At 38.4% G+C, this 23,899-nt stretch overlaps 8 protein-coding genes across 8 annotated transcripts; all 8 read left to right on the top strand.

The window, feature by feature from the left end:
* Positions 1–269: 269 nt before the first annotated feature.
* Positions 270–998, top strand: PCOAH_00036770 (Uncharacterized protein; the record flags this gene model as incomplete). Its single annotated transcript, XM_020060468.1, has 4 exons — positions 270–320; positions 482–520; positions 705–728; positions 870–998. The coding sequence occupies 4 exons, from the start codon at positions 270–272 to the stop codon at positions 996–998; spliced, it is 243 nt and encodes an 80-aa protein (XP_019915602.1).
* Positions 999–3,781: 2,783 nt separating this feature from the next.
* On the top strand, positions 3,782–5,041 carry PCOAH_00036760 (SICA-like antigen; the record flags this gene model as incomplete). The annotated part of the gene is made up of 2 exons (XM_020060467.1): positions 3,782–4,000; positions 4,145–5,041. 2 exons carry the CDS (start codon positions 3,782–3,784, stop codon positions 5,039–5,041), a joined length of 1,116 nt encoding a protein of 371 aa, XP_019915984.1.
* Positions 5,042–5,819: 778 nt separating this feature from the next.
* Positions 5,820–9,083, top strand: PCOAH_00036750 (SICA antigen; the record flags this gene model as incomplete). Its single annotated transcript, XM_020060466.1, has 5 exons — positions 5,820–5,870; positions 5,909–6,640; positions 6,752–7,342; positions 7,483–8,103; positions 8,262–9,083. The coding sequence occupies 5 exons, from the start codon at positions 5,820–5,822 to the stop codon at positions 9,081–9,083; spliced, it is 2,817 nt and encodes a 938-aa protein (XP_019915933.1).
* Positions 9,084–11,400: 2,317 nt separating this feature from the next.
* PCOAH_00036740 (SICA antigen) lies at positions 11,401–11,769 on the top strand (the record flags this gene model as incomplete). The annotated part of the gene is made up of 1 exon (XM_020060465.1): positions 11,401–11,769. One exon carries the CDS (start codon positions 11,401–11,403, stop codon positions 11,767–11,769), a length of 369 nt encoding a protein of 122 aa, XP_019915776.1.
* Positions 11,770–13,029: 1,260 nt separating this feature from the next.
* On the top strand, positions 13,030–14,334 carry PCOAH_00036730 (Uncharacterized protein; the record flags this gene model as incomplete). Its single annotated transcript, XM_020060464.1, has 4 exons — positions 13,030–13,143; positions 13,850–13,888; positions 14,073–14,096; positions 14,236–14,334. 4 exons carry the CDS (start codon positions 13,030–13,032, stop codon positions 14,332–14,334), a joined length of 276 nt encoding a protein of 91 aa, XP_019915534.1.
* Positions 14,335–17,312: 2,978 nt separating this feature from the next.
* Positions 17,313–19,559, top strand: PCOAH_00036720 (SICA antigen; the record flags this gene model as incomplete). Its single annotated transcript, XM_020060463.1, has 4 exons — positions 17,313–17,318; positions 17,428–18,307; positions 18,633–18,733; positions 18,888–19,559. The coding sequence occupies 4 exons, from the start codon at positions 17,313–17,315 to the stop codon at positions 19,557–19,559; spliced, it is 1,659 nt and encodes a 552-aa protein (XP_019915922.1).
* Positions 19,560–19,701: 142 nt separating this feature from the next.
* On the top strand, positions 19,702–22,070 carry PCOAH_00036710 (SICA antigen; the record flags this gene model as incomplete). The annotated part of the gene is made up of 3 exons (XM_020060462.1): positions 19,702–20,280; positions 20,437–21,090; positions 21,276–22,070. The coding sequence occupies 3 exons, from the start codon at positions 19,702–19,704 to the stop codon at positions 22,068–22,070; spliced, it is 2,028 nt and encodes a 675-aa protein (XP_019915830.1).
* A 1,070-nt stretch (positions 22,071–23,140) lies between these two features.
* PCOAH_00036700 (SICA antigen) lies at positions 23,141–23,768 on the top strand (the record flags this gene model as incomplete). The annotated part of the gene is made up of 3 exons (XM_020060461.1): positions 23,141–23,203; positions 23,298–23,310; positions 23,368–23,768. 3 exons carry the CDS (start codon positions 23,141–23,143, stop codon positions 23,766–23,768), a joined length of 477 nt encoding a protein of 158 aa, XP_019915681.1.
* Positions 23,769–23,899: the final 131 nt, after the last annotated feature.

The raw sequence follows: 23,899 nt of genomic DNA, 5'->3' as shown, positions 1-23,899 counted from the left end.
TGCCAAGGGAGACATGGAGGAACGGTCGCAAGTTGGGCAGTTTGTTCTGTTCGAAGGGGAAAATAAGTACGTAAAAATGGAAGACCCATTTTGCATGATCGTCCTTCCACTTTTTTCCGCACCCTTCCTTTTCTCACCATTTGCTTACCATTTACCCCCTACCCTGCAGCGTGAACAGCGACAATTTCTGCTAGCAATACAAAGAAAAGGCAATCAGAAAAAGGCTTTCCAAGACACAGAGCTATAAAAATTTAGACAACCAGAACAGGATGAGCAAATGGGCATGCAGGGACAAAGCCCCCTTTAACTTTGCAATTTGGGTAAACGAGTTGACAACCACAAAGAGTGCGAATGGCCGCAACGACAAACTTGGCAAGGGCAGCGTCCCCTCCACATGGAACATACTTCTCGGCGCAGTTTCCCACGTTGCGACATCCCACATGGTAACTTGTTTCCCTTGTACCCTCCCTTAATGCCGCAGGAAATAACTCCCAAGTGCAGCTCACGCTTCACACAACTGGTAACAAATGGAATGCTGTGCGGAGTGGCGCATATGGGTTGCATATCCCCCAAGTGATGTCTCGCCCACGTGTATATACACACTTGTCTATGTATATATCCACCCACACGTGCACACTTTTTACCCCCTTCTGAAACAGAAAAAAGAGGAGCTGAATTTTTTCCTTTCTTTGTACCTTGTGCAGAGTGATTTGGAGATGATCGGGAAGGTTACAAATTGAGCAAATCTGAGAGGGGGCGGTTCAGCACTGTGTTCGAACTTATCCAAAAGTTGGGGGGGAACTAAGAAGCAAGATAACTGAATTGTAAAGAATTCCTCCTTTTTTTACCCCCCCTACTCCCCTTTGCAGCACAACTTGGAAGATTTTTTAAACCATGAGGACCAGGGGCGGTGCCACAAAGTCCCCATGCTGTGGTTCCACGATTGTACCGCGGCCTATTCGACGTCGAAAACAATAGGGGACGGGAATACAACATGAATGAGATCGTGTAGAGGAGGGGTAAACAGAATCATATGGTCAGCCCTATCGGACGTAGTCCCCATCTCCCTTTGTGGATGTCACGCTTTTGAAGAAACTCCTCACACTTAAGTAACCAACGCCCATCCCCACTGCTGCGGAATATCACATAGTACCACTTCAACTGTGATGTTTTTGGAAAAGGTGTTCCCCAGGACTTATTCCCCCTTTTTAAACAGCGCCGTAGTCAGAGGATAACATCCGTTGGAAACTCCTCGCTTGTAAAATCCTACCCATTCACCCGATCGTAGTAGACTCTATCTTGATTTTATAATCCAGTGGGGGAATATCTCTTTATGTGCATTACTTATACGTATGTCTCGCTTAACCTGAGGTACTCACCAAACTGTGCATTTGTTTTATTTCTTTTTTTTCGTCTTATATAACTTCCTTTTAGTATTACTATAAGAAAGAACAATTATCTTAGAGTATTTATATGAAGTACAGGTGGAATAAAAAGAAGTGGAATAAAAAACAAATCTGTATACATTTTTTGCATTTATTTAAAAATAAAAGAAGGAAGAACCTGCCCCACCATTTTATACTCTCTCCTTCCTTTCCTTAACTACATTATACATTCTTCTTATTAAAAAAAAAGAAAAAGAGAGAAAAGGAGGGCAACAACCTTCCCTCTCGTTTTTCCTTTCCTTACATACACTTGCATTCTTCTAAGAAGAAAAAAAGAAAGGAAGAAGGAAAGGAATAAGCTAGCTTTCCTTCCTTCTTCTCTCCAATTTTGTTTTTTTTCTATTTTTCTTTTTTCCTTTTTTTACTCTTGCAAGAAATGATTCCTTTCTTCCCGTTCTTCTTATTATACACTGCATTCTTCTAAAAAAAAGAAGGAACCTTCCCCCTTCCCTATATACTGTATTCCGCCCTAAGAAAAAGGAGAAGAAATGAATTACCCACCTACTCTTTTTTTTTTTAAAATCCTTTTTACTTTTTTCTTAGAACCTTTTTTTTTTTTTTTTTTTTGTGTATGACAATTTTTTTTGTAATCATTGCTCCTTTTTCAAAAGGTTATTTCCAACAATTTTTTTTGTGTAGCAGTTTTGTTTCGTTTCTTTTTTTTTTTTTTTTCTTTTTTTTTTCTTCGTTTTTAAAAGAAAAAATTTTTCTAATATAAGGAACGTACTCTACCACCACCATTCCATACTCTCTTTCTTCAAACCATTTCTTTTTTTTCTTATTTCCTTTTTTTCTTCTTCTTCTTCTTCTTCTTCTTTTAGGAGGAGAACATATGAAAGAGAAAAAAAAAATTAGATAACTTTTTCTTTAGAATTTTTTTTTTTCTTTTTAGAAGTAGGAAGAAAGAAAAAACGAAGAAAGGAGGAAACGAAAGAAAAAAGAGGTGGACAATTCCTCCCTCTTTTTTTTTTCTTTTCCTATTTCTTTTAAGAAAAGAAAAGAGAGGGAAAGAAAGGAAAGCGAAGGTTGTTTTCTCCTTTTTCTTCTTTCTTTTCTTAAGAATGCAGTGCATAATGTACATAGGAGGAAGGGTGGACGGTCGATTGTACGTTCCCTGAGCAGAACAGAACAAAACAATGTTCTATGAACATGAGGCCTTTCGAACAATAATAGTGGTAATAACACGAATGTAGTGGAGTGGAGGGTCACTAACAGGAGTCATCACCAAACCAACCTCTAAAGAATAGAGTGGGGGCAACATGGCAGTAACAGGTCCAAAGGCGGCGATGGCAGCCGCCATGGCACAGCAACATTTCCTAACCACATTGTTAACAAAATGGATGATGGCAAAAGGCATGGGGAAAGAAGTGGACAACTTTGAGGTAAGTGAACTCCTTAAATATGAAAAAGAGGAGTAGTAGAATAATAATATATACGAAAAAATATACATATAATGGAAGGAGGAGTTTACTGTGGAAGTTAGAAAGGAAGTAACCTTCCTTAGAAGGGGCATGGAAGGAAGGTTGATAGGTGGCTGGTAGGTGGAAGGAGTGGGTGTTAGAAGGAAGCAGGGCCTAAGCAAGTAAAAGAGGGTGTAAGCAGGAAGGAGGAATTAGGAACCTCCTTTTTCCTTCATTCTCCTTTATTTTCTCTTTTTCCTCCTTATCACAAAAAAAAAAAAAAAAAATGGAAGGAAGAAACGAAGAAAGAAAGGCAAGGTTCCTGGCATTAAAGTGAAGCTTCAGGGTGTGGAAGTAGGGTTCCCGATATTAGAGTGAAGGCTCCGGGTGTGTCAGTAGGTTTTCGGGTATTAGAGTGAAGATTTCAGGGTGTAGGAGTGAGGATTCAGCGTATAGGAGTCGGATTTCGGTTCTAGGATTGAGGGTTCAGGGCATAGTAATGGGATTTCGGGTTTAGGAATTCAAGGTTTAGGGTTCAAGGTGTCAGGTTTCACGGTTAAGGGTTGAGGATTTACGGTTGAGGGTTTTATTATTTAGGGTTCAAGATTGTAGCATTTGGGGTTTAGTGTTTAGGATTTAGGATTTAGGTTTACGTTTTAAGGGTTTAGCTTTAGTTTTGAGGGGTTTAGCTTAGGTTTATGAGATTTAAGAATTCGGTTTTCGTGTTTAGTGATCCAGGTTTAAGAATATTGGAGTTCGGATTTCGGATTTAGGTTTAGGATGTATGGCTATAGGAATGTGGATTTCAGATTTAGGTTCAGTAGTATGGTCTGGTCTTTTATAAAATGAAGGGGTATGTTTGGTGAGAGGAAAAAGTTCTGGCAGACCGGGTACCTTTGATGAATTAATGGAGGTGATGGCGTCGAGGGGAAAACAATGCTCGAATTTCGTCTCGCGCAAGACAGGCCAAGCGGAACAAGGGAGGAAGGAAACCGGAACAAGGAGTCAACGGGACAAGGGGAAGGAACCGGACAACGGGGAAAGGAAACCGGACAACGGGGAGACTGGAAGAAAGGGGACAATCGAACGAGGGTAAATGAACGGGACAAGGCCGGTCGAATAGGACAATGGGGAACTTCCAAGTACACCCGAAGGGTGTAATAAAAAAAAAAAAAAAAGAAAAAAAAAAGAGGATGGTGTTTGAGCAGGAAGGATTAGAGGGTCGTGTTTAGGGGAGGAAAACTATATATAAGGCGCACATATATATATATGTGTACTTACGTTAATTCACTCTTATAGAAACTTCTATGGGATGAGTTGAAGCTATTCTCCGGAGACATGATGTTTAATATACTGGATGATGGGGAAAAGGATAAAGAAATGTGTTCCTCGTTGGACTCTAAAGAGGAAAAAGAGTTATGTGAATTACTATTAAGAATATTCTTCTGGATGGATGGATTAAAGCAAATACCTAGCAAGGAAAAAGTAGGAAGATTCCCATGGGTACAAAGAGAAAAGGTGGAAGAGAAGGACACAACAGAACAGGAAGCACTCAAATCTTACTATAGATGTTTACTTGGAAAAGTTACTATATTAAACATGTTAGGTAAGCATTGTAAATTAAAGGAAGTAACACCATTAGTTACGAAGGGTAGGGATGAAATGAGGACAACTATGAACCTTAACGGTGGGAATAAATTCTGTAAGGACGTGGATTTCGGAAGTTTATATTTGGGAAAAAAGTTCATGTGGGAGGAAATTAAGAAGGGGATAGATGATTTTAAGAGGGAAGACGACAATGGTGTTGGGTTATCGAAAGTAGAAAAAGGACAGAGCAAATTGCACACAATAAGGAACGAAGGACAAAACAGGAGAATTTGCCCACAGGACGGGAACCTTGACAAGGAAATCTTAGAAAAATTAGAAATAAAAGTCACCAAGGACGATAAAGACCTACTGTCTCTAGAGGACGACAATGACCCTCTCGGGAAGGAACCTTCAGGAGGGAGCAAGGAGTTGGAGGACCTATTGGTTAAAGCTAAGGAAGCAAAGGATGCTGGAGGGGGGGACAAAAATGACACCAACCTTGTGCTGGAGATAATGAAATCATTGGAGCAAAAATTCCAACAACGTATCGCAGATGTTCAAAGGAAGAATGCACAACCAACAAGTAAAGAAGGTAAGAAACATTATTAAAAATATTACTAAAAGTATTATATAAAAAGAGAAGAAAAGAAAAAAGAAATGTAAAGAAAAAAAAAGGTTTTAAAAGGAAAGGGTTTAAAAGGAAAAGGCTTAAAAGGAAAGGGTTTAAAAGGAAAAGGCTTAAAAGGAAAGGGTTTAAAAGGAAAAGGCTTAAAAGGAAAGGGTTTAAAAGGAAAAACTATTTTTAGAAAAAAAGGACTTTTAAAAAAAAAAAAAAAAAATTAATATTAGAAAAAAAAAAAAAAGGAATAAAAAGAATAAAAAAAAAAAGAAAACAAAAAAAAGAAAACAAAAAAAAAAGAAAAAAAAAAAATAAAGGTGAATGAATCAGTGGTCTGTGTGTAGGATTTCGTATTTTTGGGTGTATGTGTAGGATTTCGCATTTTAGGGTGTGCGACTTAAGGGTTTTTCTAGGTTATAGAACAACCATGTGGCCTGCTACTTTAGCCGACCCAAGGGGGAGGAATACACCCGAAGGTGTAAAAAAAAAAATGGGAAAAGGAAGATAGAAAAAAGAAGAAGAATGGAAAAGAAGGAAGAAAAGGAAAAAAAAAGGGGGAATGTAGAAGAAAACAATGAATCTACCGCTACTGTCGATGTCTTCACTTTGTTTTCCTCTATAGATAAGGAATGTAAAGACGAGAGTGACTTGTGTCAACGAGCAAAGTGCGTAGCACAGAAATGGAAGACGAGTGAACCAAGGAAAAAGGAGGTCAGGAGGATTATTACTTATCACTGAAGTTTGAGCATATACTGTGGACATGGAAGAATGTATATATTCAGGGGGAGAATACACCATGGTTTTGTGTTGATAATGAATGTATGTACATTTCTCGTTTTCCTGCTCTATACTTGTAGAATGACGTATGGGGTGACATTAACAAGGAGGCCAAAAATATGTTTACTAAAATATCTGAGGATAGGAGCAAAACGGTGCCAGGGTACTGTACTCATGGAAATACAGAGCCAACTAGTAGAATAGTCACGGACCCAGAGGAAAAAGCATGTCAATACATTACAAAAGGCTTAGAGCACATATACAGCATTGATATAGATCAGAGTGATATAAAGAATGGTATTGGTACGGATGCACAAAAGAGGGCGGAAGATGATCGATTATTTAAGCAAGCTATGTTATGCTTTTTTTTGAACGCGTATGCAGACAAATTGAAAGAGAAGGTTATATCTCCTTGCACGGTCGGTGAAGATTCAATAGCACAAGCATTTCAGAGAGGTAATGGGCAACTTAAGAATTGGTGTAAGTATAAGAGTGGTAATAGTAATGATTGTGTACCGTGTGATAGGGTATCTAACTTAAATTGTGATGTGGGTGTAGCGAAAGTGAAGGACAAGTTGGAGACAATAATTGATAACGACACCAACATAACAGCAACTCTAACTCATATAAATTCTCAAACTAAGTCCTTATGTCAACGTGCACAATGTGTAATAACACAAAGAACCAGGGACAAAAGGACAGAGCGCGATGAGCAGGGCAATGCGAAGGTCACAGCGAAGGAGGAAAATATTTGGGAGGTTTGGAAAGGATTCACTTTTCGTATCAGAGTCTACTTGTATAGAATTACAGTGGTGGAATATATATTTTTTCACAGAAAGGAGCGTAAATGTTTTTCGTATAAGTACTATTTATAGCTCCATTTCCCCCTCTTCTTTTTCCTTCTTTTTGCGTTGTATTTGCAGGATGCAGCCTGGTCTGATGCTAAGGGTGACCTACTGGTGAAACTTTCTGAGGCTATGACTATGAAGCAAACGGAGGAAGACGCCTTATGCAATAACATTAATGGGGAAGCTGGTAAAACAGCAACATACGCAGAAAAAAAAGCATGTAATTACATTGTTAAGGGTTTAAAACATATACACAGCCTCCAGGGGGATATTATTAATACTAATCCTAAGTACCAAAAAAATAATAGATTATTTGAACAAACTATGGCCTGTCTAATATTAAATGAATATGGAAGACTTCTCCAGGAAAAATCTTGTATCGACAAACGTACCGTAGAAAGTGCCTTTAATATCGATGGGAAGCTTCACAAAACTGCATGCACGGGTGGAAATTGTGATCAATGTAATTGGGACCCATGTTCAGATTTTAAAATTGGAAAGGAGGACAAGCGCCGGAAAGAAATAAAAAAGAAGCTCGAAGAGGATGAAAACATACAAAAAACTTTCACTACCATACATAATGCAAGTAATTTATGTGAACGTGTAAAATGTGTAACAGAAAAATGGGGAAAAAATAGAGTGAACGGAGCGAAGCCAGCACCTTGGGTTAGGAACAGCATTATCTACTGTATCCGAGGAATATCATGGAATATTACTCTCTATGAACACTTATAGAGGGGACATGTGTATGTTGTACATATATATGGAGCTCATATATATGTTCCCCTTTATTCTTTTGTATGTAGAGTAATTTTTGGCCCAACGACGTCAAGAATCAACTAGTAAATATTTCTGGAGGCATGCTACAGGAGAAACCAAATGTTGACAAGGAATGTAATAGCATTCCAGGGTTAGATAGTACTAATAAAGAGGCATGTAATTACATTGTTCGTGGTTTAGACCATATATATAAAATTGAAAAGGGGAAGAACGGCGGGCAAAAGATGATTCAGGACAACCTCATATTCCATCGAACAATGTCTTGTGTTTTATTAAATGCATTTGCGGACAAATTGATAGAGAGAACAAATGGACACATGTGTCCTATTACAGAAGAAGAAATAAAAAAAATGTTTCAGAGAGGAAATGGAAAGATGGGCGAATGGTGTAAAGATAAGCACGGTCAAGACATGGAATGTGAAATGTGTGATAGGGAACCTAGCTTGGTTTGTGAAGTAAGTGGTGGCAGCAACACATACACTGTAAAGACTGAAGTGAATAATCTGTTCAATGGGAATAATGGTGCCAAAATAACAGAAACTCTAACTACTATAAATAATATAAATAATACCTTATGTGCACGTGCAAACTGTGTAACAACGAATTGGTTTAAGGACAGAGACGAGGGAGGTGGAAAACAAGACTGGGTAGGGGAACATTAATAATCACTGCAGTCGAAGTTATTCCAGTCGACTATATACCTTATACATATGACAAAAAGAGGGGGAGAACAACCATAAATCATGTAATCACTTTGAGTTTATACACATATTTCTTGTTCTTCCCGTTCTACCTGTTTCTGCAGTGTACATATTGGGATACAGATTTCAAGAATAGACTGATGGAACTATCCAAAGATATGACTAATAATAGTAAAAATATGAACAACTATTGTAATAACGTCGGAAATGAAGGTAGTGCAGAAAAAAAAGCTTGTGTGTTAATTACTGCTGGATTAAAACATATTTATGAAATTAAGAAGGATGAAGTAACAGAAAGAGACCCAACGGAGCAGGAGAAGAAAGAAAAGAAGGCTGTTCATAATGTGCAGTTTGAGCAAGTTATGAAATGCATTCTACTTAATGAATACGTAAATAAAATAAAGGATAAATGTAAAGATGTTAAGGAGGAAAATAAAATAATTGAAATGTTTCAGAAAGGGAATGATCAGATGAATACTTGGTGTAAGGAGAGAAAGAAGAATGGTGAGGCTAATTGTATAAAGTGTGAAAGGGAAGAAAATCTAAATTGCACACTGAGCGTGAATGAAGATCTGTTCGATAAAGGAAAAAGTGAAAGGTGCGAAATAGGCAAGGGCAGTAACCGAGCCCAGATAAGAACCAAATTGAAGGAACTGTTCCAGAAGAAAGAGAAAGAGGGAGATGTGAAGAAAGTTATGGAAGAAATAAATACCATATGTACAGTCCCACCTGCTCCACCAATCCAACCAGCCACGGCAGCAAAACCAGCCGGTGGTGATGGTGCTGAACGGGGCAGATCGGATCCGGAACCTCCTGTTACACCAGTACTATTACCAGCACCACCGGGTAACGCACATACAACACCAGCAGGTAAGAATAATGAAAATGAACCTAAAGATAAAAATAAAAAAAAAATTAAAAAGTAAAAAATTAAAGAGTAAACAAATTAAAAAATCAAAAAATTTTAAAAAGTAAAAATTGAAAATTAAAAAAAGAAAAAAGGTGATTGAGTGCGTGAGTGTTTGTAGGATTTCGCATTTTAGGGTGTGTGTGTGTGTAGGATTTCGCATTTTAAGGTGTGTGTGTGTAGGATTTCGAATTTTAGGGTGTGTGTGTGTAGGATTTCGCATTTTAGGGGTGCGCGTAGGATTTCGCATTTTCGGGTGTATGTATAGGATTTCGCATTTTAGGGTGTGTTTGGGTAGGATTTCACATTTTAGGATGTGTTTGTGTAGGATTTCACATTTATGGTTTGTGTGTGTATGGCATTTCGCATATAAGGTTAAGGTTTCAGGGTATAGGAACAAAAGTGTGACTTGGTGTTTACTGTTTCAGGGTGTGAGGACAACAATGTGGCCTGGTATTTATCTGTTTTAGGGTATAAGAACAACAATATGGCCTGATGTTTATCAGCTTAGTGTTTTGATATAGTGTTAGAGTGTTAACGAGAAAGAAAAAAAAAGTAAAAAATGTAAAAAAGAAAATGGGAAAAAGAAAAACAAAATTACGAAGTAAGAAGTGTAAAAAATTACGAGGTAACCAAAAATTAGGACGCGTAAAAAAATTAGGACGCGTAAAAAAATTAGGACGCGTAAAAAAATTAGGACGCGTAAAAAAATTAGGACGCGTAAAAAAATTAGGACGCGTAAAAAAATTAGGACGTCTAAAAAAAATTACAAAGTGAAAGAGGTGTAAAAAAAGTGCAAAAAATTCTGGACGCGTAAAAAAAATTAGAAAGTGAAAGAAGTGTAAAAAGTTAAAAAATTAAAAAAGTAAAAAAGTAAAAAAATTAAAAAGTAAAAAGTAAAAAAATTAAAAAGTAAAAAAATTAAAAAGGGAAAAATAAAAAATAAAATAAGGAAGTGTATGCAGCCAGAGAGGGTGTACATTAAAAAAAAAAAAAAAAAAAAAAAAAGGAAGAAGGATAAAATTAACCACCTTCCTTTTCTTTTTTCTTTCTTAGGTTCATCTGGTCCTGGTAGTACTGGAACATGGAAACCTGGATCTTCTGGACCAGGTTCTACAGGAACCTGGAACCCCGGTTCTTCCGGTTCCGGTTCTACGGGAACCTGGAATCCTGGTTCTTCTGGTACCGGTTCTACTGGAACTTGGAACCCAGGTTCTTCTGGACCAGGTACTACTGGCAACCAGAACACTGGTAGTCCAAGACCAGGACCAGGGGGAAAACCCCAACAGGGTGGTAACAAACCACAGGGACCACCCCAAAACAGTGGGTCAACTCTTCAGACACCGCAAATAACAGGACCATCACGAGCACCGGTCCCTGGGAGTGCAACAACAACAGTGAATGGTCAAAGGAATGTTGCCAAAGGCGCCCTCCCTCTTTCTCCTGCCCCACTTATTAACAGAATCGATCCTGCTAATCTTACCCCATACCTTCCTTTGGTTCCTGTGTTCCTTGGTATGTCTGCTATGACCTACTTCCTTTGGAAGGTAAAACAAAAAAGGAAGAATGAAAAGAAAGAAAAGAAAAAAAGAAAAAAAAAAAAAAAAATTAATATTAGAAGGGAAAAAAGAAGAAAAAAAGAAAAAAAAGGGTTTAGAATTTTGCGTTTAGGGTTCCGCGTTTCAGGGTGTAAGGACAACAATGTGGCGTGGTATTTAGCTGTTTCAGGGTATAAGGACAACAATATGGCCTATTATTTAGCTGTGACGGATGCACATAAGGGGAAGAAAAAAAGAAAGAAAAAAAAGAAAGAGTGAATGATTGCGTGAGTGGATGTTGGATTTCGCAATTTAAGGGTGTGCAAAATTTCGCATTTAGGTTGTGTGTAGGATTTCGTATTTTAGGGGTGTATAATATTTCGTATTTGGAAGTTCGTAGGATTTCGCACTTAGAGGGTGTGTGTAGGATTTCACACTTAAAGTTATGGTTTCAAGGTATAAGAACAGGAATATGGCCTGGTGTTTAATTTTTAACAGACGGATTGCTCCGAGAAGAGTTCATCTAAATAAAGGAAAAAATAAAAGAGAAAAGAAGGGAAAAAAAAAAAAAGAAAGAAAAATAAATAACACATCCTGTATTAGATGTAAAATTTGCACTTATATTATATTGATAATTCTTGTTTTAAGAGCAATATTTCGCACCTTAAAAATTACTTACCCCCCCTTTTCTTTCTTCCTTTCTTCCCTTCTTTTTTTTAGTATTTTTTCCTCGGTAAGCGAAGAAAACGTTACAGAAGGGCACATCAAGTATCTGGTCCAACCTTACAAGAACAAATTATGGACCATGGTATAGACCACTCTGGTCCATATAAATATACTTTAGTAAAAAAACGCATACCAAGATCTGTTCCAACGGGAACAAAGGTACCAAAAAAACGTGTTGGTAGCCGTGCTGTGGGTCACCGCACCATTATTGATATTCATTTAGAAGTCTTAGACGAATGTCAAAAATGGGACCTACATTCGACGAAAAAGGACTTTTTTGAAATTTTGGTTGAAGAATTTATGGTACCCGAATTTATAAAGGACGAAAAGGTTACTAAGGAAGACTTTGTTCTTGAGGAATATATTCCTAAGGATTTTGTTCCTATGGAACACCTTCAAAGTTCAGATTCTGGGTTTGAGGGAGGAAGACTTTGTTCCTAGGGAAGAAATTTCTAGGGAAGGTGTTCCTATGGAAGATGTTTCTAAGGAACAGGTTCCAGGTTTAGGGTGTAGTAAAGATTTTTCTTTTTTTTTGTTTTGTTTTGTTTTGTATGGAAGTGCTTATTTTTATGTGTAATCAGTATAAGCGGAAAAAAATTTTTCGCCTTATTTTGATTTGTTTGGTAAAATTTTCACTTTATTCACCTGCTGGTGAATTTTTTTTACTGAAAAATTAAAAGGCTTATTTATTCTGTTATAAAATTTTGACTCGATAATTTTTTTTTAGTTTTTTAAAATACATGAATATTTCTTTAAAGAGGTCAGCACCTTTTTCTTCCTTTTTTTTTTTTTTTTTTTTTCTTTTCGCGCCCAGTCTGGGATATGATTTCCTTATTTAGTTATTCACAGATACACAAGGAAGAAAAGAAGAAAGAAAGAAAAAGAAAAGATCCGTCTACCCTTCTAAATTTAAAAAAAAAAAAAAGAGCATGGGAAAAAGTACACACACAATAAAAGGGGGTGGTAGCTCGCTCAACACCATCGTAAGTATAGAAAATATGCACCCCCTTTTAAAGGTGTAAGTTCAAAATGGAATTGAAAAAATGGAAAGAAAAAAAAAAAAAATAGGAGAAAAAAAAAAAAGGAACAAGTTGAGCGAGTGGGGGGTTCTACCTCTTTTCATGGGAATTCCCAAATTAGTAAAGCTCCCAGCGGGTAGTATAAAATATAATTATATCATGACTCAGTGTAGATGAGGTGCGAACTGTTCGTCCTACCAAACTAGTCATTAAATGGTTACCTTGTATTGTACTTTTATTTTTTTTCTTCTCCCCATCCGTGTAACACCCCCCTTAAGTCCCTTCCAGTCTACGGCGCCTACTTCTGCACCTGTTCATTGACATTATTGGAAGGACACAAGTTGTTGATGCTTATAGAATTTAAAAGGTTACTCGGGAGGTACTCCGTGTTTATGGTACTCGAATTTGAAGTGAACCTCAGCTGGTCGATCATTTTCCTGTTAGCGAAAAATTCATAATTGTTCATATCCTTCATGTTTGCCATGGGGGTGGAAATGGATGTGGAGGTTAGGTTTGCCTTCGTAAAGTCGTCGTTGTATGAGACTGCGTCGTAACTGTTTGGAGTTGTATTATGGTTGCTGCTATGGTTGCTGTTCCCACTTAGCTCATCCGTGTGCTGTTCCCCGGGAACTACATCACCAGTCAACGGATGAGCCTCCCCGCTGCACACGCCGAACCGATAATGTGCGTTGTCAAACTGAGACTGTGCCTGCCTATCCACAACGTTATCCAGACAGCTCCCTTCCCGTTCGAGCTGCTCATAACTTGGAAGCACCTGAATCATGTGTCCAAATTCGTAGTGCACCTTCTCATGCAGGGGGTACTGGCCATTGCCGTGTGGACTACCACTGCTACAGTCGTCATTTGATTTTTCAACCATATTGTAATTGCCTTCCTCAGTACAGTTGTTCATTCCTTCATTCGCGTATCCGTTATAGTAGAGGTAGTTTCCTTCCCCCGTAAGCTCTACATTTTCTTCCATTATCCCTGAGTCTAACTTATCCCCGTTGAGCCTATCATCTGCCCTTTCACATGGCGAACTCATGAACCGCATTTTTTGGGATTGTGCCTCCTTTTCTACAAATGGAGCGAGATCATACTCAACGCTTCCTACACCGTAAGGATTGTCTGCCCCCACGCATGCTGCTAACGCGTCTAACTGAGTAGTTTCTCTTATGCTATTCTGTAGATTAGGGTAGCTGTCCTCCCCCCTTTGGAAGCCAACATGGGGACATGATTCGTTGGGTCAATAAAACTCGGGTAATGGTTAACTGTTTCAGTGTTAACTGCTTCAAATGTGCCTTCGTTCTCTTCTCTCCCTTCCCATGGGGAGCCACTCACCACAGTCACCTCGTTCTGGAACGGAAAGGCGCTTCCTCCACATGGAACTTACTCCTCGGTGCGGTTTCCCACATTGTAACTTCCTACATGGTGACTTCCCACATAGGGTGACATTCCACATGGTGACATGCTCCCCTTTCACCCTCCGCTTAATACGACAGGAAATAACTCCCAAGTGCAGCTCACACTTCGCAGAGCTGGTAACAAACAGAATGCTGTGAGAAGTGGAGTGTATGGGTTGCATATCCCCCAAGTGATGTCTCGCCCATGTGCATATATATGCACACTTGTCCATATATATGTACAACCACACGTGCACACTATTTACCCTCTTCTGAAACATAAAAGGGAGGAGCTGAATTTCTTTCTTTGTACCTTGTGCAGAGCGATTTGGAGATGATCGGAAAGGTTACAAATGGAGCAAATCTGAGAGGGGGCGGTTCAGCACTATGTGCAAAGTGATCCCCAAAGTGGGGGGAACTAAGAAGCAAGATAACTGAATTGTAATAAATTCCTCCTTTTCTTACCCCCCCTCACCCCTTTGCAGCACAACTTGGAAGATTTTTTAAGCAATGAGGACCACAGTCGGCGCCATAGAGTCCCCATGCTGTGGTTCCACGATTGTGCAGCGGCCTATTCGCCGTGAAGAGCGGTAGGGGGAGAAGTACAACATAAATGAGATCATGCAAAGGGGAGGGGGTAAACAGAGTGATATGGTCAGCCCTATCGCAAGAGGTCTCCATCTCCCTTTGTGGAACTCACCCATTTGAAGAAACTCCTCACACTTAAGTAACCAACGCCCATCCCTACTGCTGCGGAATACCACATCGTACCACTTCAACTGTGATGTTTTTGGAAAAGGTGTTCCCCAGGACTCATTCCCCCTTTTTTGGACAACGTTGTAGTCAGAACTTTACATCCCTTGGGAACTCCTCGTTTGCATAATCCTACCCATTCACTGGATCGCAGTAGGCTCTACCTTTATTTTATAATCTCATTGGACATATCCCCTCGTGTGCATTATTTATGCGTTTCTCTCGCTTAACCTGAGCTTCTCAACAAGCTCTGCATTTATTTTATTTATTTTTTTTTTCGTCTTTTATGATAACTTCCTTTTAATATTACTATAAGAACGAACATATCTCCTAGAGTATATATAGTTAGTGCAGGTGGAATAAGAAGTAGTGGGATAAAAAACAAATCTGTATGCATTTTCTGTATTTATTTAAAAATAAAAAGAGGAAGCAACCTACCACCACCATTTTATACTTTCTCCTTCCTTTTCCTTTAAAAAGAAGAGAGGAACTTCCTTCCTTTCCTTACCTGCACTATACATCCTTTTATTAAAAAAAAAAAAAAAAAGGAGAAGGGAGAAGATGTGAAGAATGGAACAACATTCCTTCCTTTTCATATACCTCCCGACTATGTACGTTTATTTTTTGCATTGTTCTAAAAAGAAGCAAAGGAGGGAATTACCCACCCCTTTCCTTTTTCCTTTTTCTTTTTTTTTTTTTTATCTTAATTTTTCCTTTTTACTTATAAAAAGAATAATCTTCCTTCTCTTCCTTATACATTGTATTCTTTCTGAAGAAAAAGAAGAACAAGAACAAGAAGGAGAGAATAACCTACCTTTCCTTCGTTCTCCTCTCCAATTTTCTTTTCCTTTATTTCTTCTTTCAAAAGAAAGAAGAAATAGAATGAGAAGAAAAAGGAAAAGAACTTATACTACCACCAACATTCTACTCTTCTCTTCCCTTTTTTCTTTCTTCCATTCTTAATTTTTAAAAGAAAAATATTCCCTAAAAAAAAAAAGAGTTTTCTAATCTCTTTTCTTTTATATAATCTTCTTTAAAAAGAAGAAAAAAAAAAAAGTAAGTAATTTCTTCGTTCTTTTCCCTTTTTTTTTTTTTTGAACAATGCAAAAAACGAAGTATATGCATAGAATGTATAAGGATGGCGTAAGGTTGCTTCTCCTTTTTTTATATTTTTTTAAAGAAACAAAAGGAAAGCAAGTTAAGAAAAAGACAAAAATTAAAAAAAAAGGTTTTAAGAAAAAAAAAGAAAAAAGAAGAAATTTAAAAAAAAAGGGAAAAAAGGAGAAATGTGGATAATTCCTCCATCTTTTTTTTTAAAAGAAAGAGGAAAAAAAAAAAAAAAAAAAAAAGAACAAATTGGAGAGAAGAAAGGAAGGAAAGGTAGGTAATTTCTTGCTTCATCCTCTTTTTTTCGTCTTAGAAGAATGCAATTGTATAAGGAAGGGGAAGGGAAGAAAGGAATGTTTTCTTGGAAAAGGAAAAATAGAAAAGAGAAAAAAGGAGGATAATTCCTTTCCTTCCTTCTTCCTTTTTTTTCTTTACAGAATGCAGTATGTACATAGGAAGGAGTAAAGGAGGGGTGGACGGAAGATTGTGCATTCCCTTGAGCAGAACAGCAGAACAAAACAATGTTCTATTGAGCATTAGGTCTCCAGCATAGTAGTAGTAGTAATATTGGTAGTAGCACGAATGTAGGGACCGGAGTCCCAATGGTTTCACCAACAGGATCACCCACAGGGGTCATCACCCAACCAATCATCCAAAGATTAGTGTGGGCAACATGGCAGGAGCAGCACCAGGACGAGTGGCGAATCCAGCTGCCATACGGCAGCTCCATTTCTTCAACAATTTATTGAGAACATGGATGAAAGCACACAGTATGGGCAAAGTGGACAAATTTGAGGTAAATGAACTCTTTAAATGTGTGAGGGGGAGTAGTAGAATAATAATATATGAAAAAATATACATATATAATGGAAGGAGGAGTTTACTATGAAGGTTAGAAAGGAAGTAACCTTCCTAAAGGAACGAAGATTGTTAGGGGTGCAAGGAAGGTACTTCCTAAGGGAAGGAATATTGTTCGTGGTGGTTGGTGGAAGGATGGTTGTTAGGGGTGGTGGAAGGAAGGTTGTTAGAGGTGGTAGGTGGGTTGTCAGGTGGTAGGTGGGTTGTTAGGTGGTAGGTGGGTTGTTAGGTGGTAGGTGGGTTGTTAGGTGGTAGGTGGGTTGTTAGGGTGGTTGGTTGATGGAAGGAAGGTTGTTAGGGCTGGTAGATCGAAGGAAGGTTGTGTTAGGGTGGTAGGGTGATCGAAGGAAGAGGTTGTTAGGGATGATAGGTGGAAGGAAAGGAGGGTCTAAAGAGGAAGGAAGGAAAAGGAAGAAAGAAGGAACAGAAGGTTCCGGGTTAAGGGAAGGTGGAAAATAGGAGTGGTTTGTGGAGAATAAGTGGAAAATTGAAGAATAAAACTTCGGTTTTAGGGTTCAAGGTGTAGGAGCGGGTTTTAGGGTGTAGGAGTGGGTTTTAGGGTGTAGGAGTAGTGGCTTAGTGTGTAGGAGTAGGTTTAGGGTTCAGGGTTTAGGGTTCAGGGTTTAGGGTTTAGGGTTTAGTGTTTATGGTCTGGTGTTTAAAAGAAGAAAGGGGTGTAAAGGATAAACTTCCCGCAGACAAGCGAACCTGAAACTGAATGAACTGCATAAGGGGTCCAACTGGATAGGTGGGACAAACTGGACAAGGCGTGAAAGGAAACCGGACAAGGGGGAACCTCCAAGTACACCCGAAGGGTGTATTAAGAAAATAAAAAAAAAAAAAAATGAAAGTAACAGCCCTAAGTAGGAAGGATTAGAGTGTCGCGGTTTAGGGGAGGAAAACAATATATATAGCATACATATATATATATGTGTACTTATGTTAATTCACTCTTATAGACCAAAATATGGGAAGAGTTCTACAAATTCTCCGGAGACATGATGTATAAGATAGAGGAGGATGCAGAGCAGGATCTGAAAATGTGTTCCACGTTGGACGAAAGCAAGAAGAAAGAAGAAAATGAGTTATGCAAAATTGTAGCAAGGATATTTCTTTGGATGGATGGATTAAAGATAGGACGTAACGAGGCAGGAGGAGCAAAGTTCCGATGGGTACAAGGAGAAGAGGAGGATGAAAAACCGGAAGAAAAGAAACTACACTCTTATTATAGATGTTTAATTGGAAAAGTTACTATTCTAAAAATGTTAGGTAAGCATTGTATGTTAAAGGAAGTATCAGAAACAGTTAAAAAGAATAGGGAACAAATGAGGACAACTATGGATCTTAAGGGTGGGAATCAACTCTGTAGTGATGTGGATTTCGGAAGTTTATATTTGGGGAAAAGGTTCTTGTGGGATCAAATTAAGAAGGGGATTGATGATTTTAAGAGGACAGACAACCATGGTTTTGGGTCATCGCTAGTACAAGAAGGAAAGAGCAAACTGCACGACATACAGAAGGAGGGACAAAACGAGGGAATTTGCCCAAAGGAAGGGGAATTGGACTCAGAAACCTTACAGAATTTAGAAATAACAGTCTACAACAAGGAAGACGTGTCTCTAGAGGACGACAAGGACACCGACCCTCCCGGGAAGGAACCTTCAGGAGGGAGCAAGGAGTTGGAGATCCTATTGTTCAAAGCTAAGGAAGCGAAGGATGCTGCACGGGGGGGTGATGATTGGGAGCAAAGAGCATACCAAGTGGTACAGGAAAATTTGAAGGAACTGTTTGAAAAAAATATGCGAGAAAAGGCAGAAAAGAAACAGCAGGCTTTAGCAGGTAATCCCAGTAGAAGCGACACTAGTGGTGGGCACCGACCGTCCTACCACCCTTAACCACTGTCCTTTCTTTCCTTTTTTTTTTTTTTTTGTGTTCCTTCCTTCCTTCCTTTTTCTTCCCTAAAAGGAAGAAGGAAAAAGAAGAAAGGAAGAAAGAGAAGGGGAAAAAAAAAGGACGACACAGAAGAAAAAAAAAGGACGAAAGGGAAAGAAAAAAAAGAGAATAATGAAAAGGAAGGGAAAAAAAAAAAGAAAAGGTGAATGTAGAAGAAAGGAATGAATCTACCACTACTCATTCATGTCTTCACTTTGTTCTCCTTCGACAGGTGGTGAAGACTGCAGCACGCACAAGGATGACCTATGTAAACGTGTTACGTGCGTAGAACAAAAGTGGTATCAAAATAAAGCAGAAAAAGTGAAGAAATGGGTAGGACATAGTACAGCGCACTGTGGGCGCCGCCTCTACAATGAGTACTATGGTGCATAGGCATTAATTTATAATGTAGTCTCTGTAGTATTTATGTACATACATGGAGGGAATATGTATATATATTTTCCTTCCTCCTCTTCCATATGAGTAGGACTCCATGGAGGATGATATTAAGGGTGAATTAGAAAGGCTCTCTAAGAACATAATTACGAATGAAGCAAATATGGATACTTATTGTAAAAAAAATGAAGAGCCAAGTAGTAGAATAGTTACTGACACAGAGATAAAAGCATGCAGATACATTACTGCAGGATTACGGTACATATACGGTATTCAGAAGGAAGGTAAGGATAAGAACCCCGAAGATAACTGGAAGTTTAAGCAAACAATGCTATGCTTAGTTTTGAACGCCTATGCTAATAAGTTGAAAGAGAAGGTTACATCCCCTTGTAAGGTCGATGTAGGAACAATAAAACAAGCATTTGATAGAGGGAATGATCAGATGAGTGATTGGTGTAAGGAGAAAAATAAGAATGGTCAGGCTGATTGTATGACGTGTGAGAGGGTTGAAATTTTAACATGTGAGGTGGCCGATAACGGCAATAGAACCAAAGTGGAGGACAAAGTGAAGGGCATGCTCAGTACAGATCACAACATAAAAAAAACTCTGAGTGATATAAATAATATAAATGAGAACTTATGTGATCGTGCACAATGTGTAACAACACAAAAGACCAGGGACAAAAGGGAAGGGAAGAACAACGCAGAGGCCAAACAGATTTGGGAGGTTTGGAAAGGATTCATATTGAACATGGCTGTCTAATTGTATAGAATTAAAATGGAGGAACATATATATCCTCAGGAAGAATGGAAGTGTTTTTCGTATAAGTACTTCATATATATACATGTTCCTTCCTTCTTTTTTTCAATTGTATTGACAGGATAACATTTGGAAAGATGGAGACATGAAAGAAATATTGAAAGACCTGTCTAATGCTATAGCCAATGGAAGTGCACTCCAGGATGATCCGTGCAAGAACATTGAAGAGAAAGATGATGCAGCAGATGGTCCAAACAAAAGGGCGTGCCAATACATTGTTAAGGGCTTAAAACATATATACGGCATTGAGGGGAATCCGCAAGGCACAGCTCATCCCGATCATAAAAAAAATGACAAAATATTTGAACAAACTATGGCTTGTCTAATACTAAATGAATACGGGAAACTTCTTGGGGAGAAATCTTGTATCGACGAAAAAACTATAGTGCAGGCTTTTACTGCCGCTGCAAAGCTTCACACAACTGAGTGCAAGAGTGCGGAGAATAAATGTAATCAATGTAATTGGGACAAATGTACAAATTTAAAAAGTGGAAAGGGTGACACCCAACGGCAAAAAATAAAAGACGAACTCGAAAAGAATGAAGACATACAAAAAACTTTCACTACCATACATAATTCAAGCAGTTTATGTAATCGCGTACAATGTGTATGGAAGAAGTGGTTTCCAAATAGGGGAATGCAAGAAACGAATACGACGTACATTGTAAGAAACAATATTGTGAACATCTGTTAATGTAATCTTAATGGGGAGTACTCTTTATGCAGAACATAGGGAGGAAAAAAAGGCACATCCATGAATCCTGCGCATGTATAAATTACATATATGTATATATTTCTCTTCCCCCTTTTTTGTTCTTAGGGTATATTTTGGGATAAGGACGTCAACAATCAACTGAAAAATCTTTCTGGAGGCATGCTCAAGCAGAAACCAGATGTTGACAAGGAATGTAATAGCATTCCAGGGTTAGATAATAGAAACAAAGAGGCTTGCAAGCTTATTATTGCAGGATTAAAACATATTTATGAAATTGAAAGAGGTACACTGCAACCGGAGAAGAAGGACGATGAAAAGGAGAAAAGGAAGATAGACGATAATCTCATATTCCATCGAACTGCGTCTTGTGTTTTATTAAATGTATTCGCTGATAGAATGATTGATCAAACTAAGGGTCAGCTGTGTCCTATCACAGAAGAAGAAATTAAAAAAATGTTTGATAATGGAAATACACAAAGGGATAATTGGTGTAAGGGTAAGAATGCTAATGGTGGAAAGATGGAATGTGAAGTATGTGAAAGGGTACCAAACATAAGTTGTGAAATAGGCAATAAGAAGGAATACAATGTAAAAAACAAAATGGATGAAATGTTCAGTGATAAGGGGAAGAATGTGGAAGCACAGAATGTTCTAACTACTGTAAATTCTATAAATAATGCGTTATGTAATCGTGCAAACTGTGTAACAATTAATTGGTTTAAAGACCGGAAAATTTCAGACAGGGACAAACAAGACTGGGTAAGTGGACCTTACTGTCCACTATAGTTACGGACATTTTAGTGGACAGTGTACATTCTGCACATTAAAGAAAGAAGGAATATCAATAGACCCTATATGTGTATGAACATGGAATATTGCACATATATGTATTCCACTCTTCTTTTTTTTTTTTTTTTTTTTTTTTTTTTTTTCTCTTTGTACAGTGTACATATTGGGATACGGACTTCAAGAAGAGACTGATGGAACTATCTAAAGATATGACCAATAATAGTAAAACTATGGGGGATGTGTGTAAGGGCATTAAGGAGGGTAGTAGTACAAATCCGCAAGCAGAAGAAAAGGCATGCCAGTTCATTGTTCGGGGGTTAGAACATATTTATAAAATTAACAAGTGTAAAGTAACAGAAAAAGATCCAACGAAGATAGAAAAGGAAGAAAAGAAGGCTGTTCATAATGTGCAGTTTGAGCAAGTTATGAAGTGCATTCTACTTAATGAATACGCAAATAAAATAACGCAAAAATGTCCGGCGGTGCAGGAAGATAAAATAAGTGAAATGTTTGAAAAAGGGAATGCAATGATGGTTGAATGGTGTAAGGATAAGGGTCCGAATGGTAAGAGTGATTGTGTACCATGTGAAAGGGATAAAAACTATAAAGATTGCACACTAAACGTAGATAATGACCTATGGAATAAAAAACAAATAAATGGAAAAGTCTGTGAAGAGGACAAAGGTAATCTAATGAAAAAAGTGGAAGAACTGTTCCAGAATAATGATGCCAATATAGAGAAAGCTATGAAAGCAGCAACTGATATTTGTACAACACCACCATCTCTTCAACCTCGTGCACGATCTGAAGGGGACCAAGAACCAGCATCCCCTCCGGAACCAGGACCACCGGATGCAGCTGGACCCCAATCTCCTGGTTCCTCCGGCCCTGGTGCTCAGCAACCTCAGGCACCTCATTCTCCAGGTAAAAATAAAAAAAAGAAGAATTAACACTCCTAAGAAATGTGTCCATCTATAATATGGATCTAAAAAGTACAAAAAATAAAAAATTCTGGACGTGTAAAAAAATTACAAAGTGAAAGAAGTGTAAAAAGGACGCGGAAAAAAATTAGGACGTGTAAAAAAAATTAGGACGTGTAAAAAATTAGGACGTAAAAAAATTAAAAAGTATAAATATTAAAAAGTAAAAAATGAAGAAGTAAGGAGTATAAAAAATAAAATAAGGAAGTGTGCACCCGGAAAGGGTATACATTAAAAAAAAAAAAAAGAAAAGGGGAGAAAGAAAAAAAGAGAGAGTAAAATTAATTCAGCCATCCTTCCTTCCCTTACTTTTTAGGTACACACAATGTATCTGGTCCAGGTTCCACAGGAACGTGGAATCCAGGTTCTTCTGGTACCGGTTCCACTGGAACATGGAAACCCGGATCCTCTGGACCAGGTTCTACGGGAACCTGGAACCCTGGTTCTTCTGGTTCCGGTTCCACTGGAACTTGGAATCCAGGTTCTTCCGGTTCTGGCAGTACAAGAGAGTCCTTAGGTGATGTCCCAGGTGTTCCAAGTAGTCTTCCTGGTGGTAGTCAAGATGGCTTGGTACCTGGTGTACCTGGTGTGGGTGGTATTCCGGGTGTAGGGGGTATAAGTGGTGGCGGTGGTCCAGGTGGGGCAGGTATCCCTGTTGTCCCAGGGCTTGTTAGTCCTGCTCCTATTCCTGGTGGTGTCCCTGGTCCAGGTTCTTCTGGTACTGGTTCTACTGGAACCTGGAACCCAGGTTCTTCTGGGAGTGTTCCAACAGGAAAGAGTCGTGCAGCAAGGGGTAGCGGACGCCACCCTTCTGTTCCACTCCCAATCAGTAACCCCACAGATCATTCTGATCTTACCCCATACCTTCCTACAATCCCTGTTCTCATTGGTACATCTGTCATGAGTTATCTGCTATGGAAGGTAAAAGAAAGAAAAAAAAGGAAAAAAACAATAAGAAGAATAATAATAACAATAGGAACAAAAAAAAAAAAAAAAAAAAAAAAAGGAAAAATAAAAAAAAAGGAAAAATAAAAAAAAAGATGGAAAAAAAAAAAAGAAAGAAAAAAAAGGAGCACACCTTCCTCCTTCTTCATACCTTAAGTGTACACTTCGCACTTGTTTTACACTGATTGTTCTGGTCCTAAGAACAATACACTCACCCCTTTTTGAAAAACATTTTCTCCCTTTTTTTTGCAGTATTTTGCACTAGGTAAAAAACGACGACGTCACAGAAGAGAGGAACATTTAACCTCTCCCCGCTTACAAGAACAACTCCTTGATCATGTGGATGACCAGGCAGATGGTCCACGTGAATATACCTTAATAAAGGAACGCAAACAACCAAGATCTGTTCCAAAGGGTAGGATAAGGGAAGGTCCCCGCTGCCGTGTGGATCGCCGCACGATTATTGATATTCATTTAGAAGTCTTAGACGAATGTCAAAAGGGGGACACACTATCGGTTCAGAACGACTTTTTTGAAATTTTGGTTCAAGAATTTATGGGAACCAAGTTTATGGAAGAAGAGAACGTTCCTAAGGAAGATGTTCCTAAGGAAAACGTTCCAAATTCAGATTCCGGGTTTAGGGAGGAAGGCTTTGTTCCTAAAGGGGATGTTACAAGTTCAGATTCCTGGTTTAGGGAGGAAGACTTTCTTCCGAAGGAATAGGTTCCAAGTTCAGATTCCTGGTTTAGGGAAGGAAGACTTTGTTCGTAAGGAATAACTTTCTGAGGTTGATATTCCTAAGGAAGTTGTTTCTAAGGAACAGGTTCCAAGTTCAGATTCCGGGTTTAGAGAAG

This window comes from Plasmodium coatneyi, chromosome 11, assembly GCF_001680005.1.
Source record: "Plasmodium coatneyi strain Hackeri chromosome 11, complete sequence".
In the NCBI taxonomy this organism is placed as follows: domain Eukaryota; phylum Apicomplexa; class Aconoidasida; order Haemosporida; family Plasmodiidae; genus Plasmodium; species Plasmodium coatneyi.
This window is presented reverse-complemented; position numbering and strand designations above follow the sequence as displayed.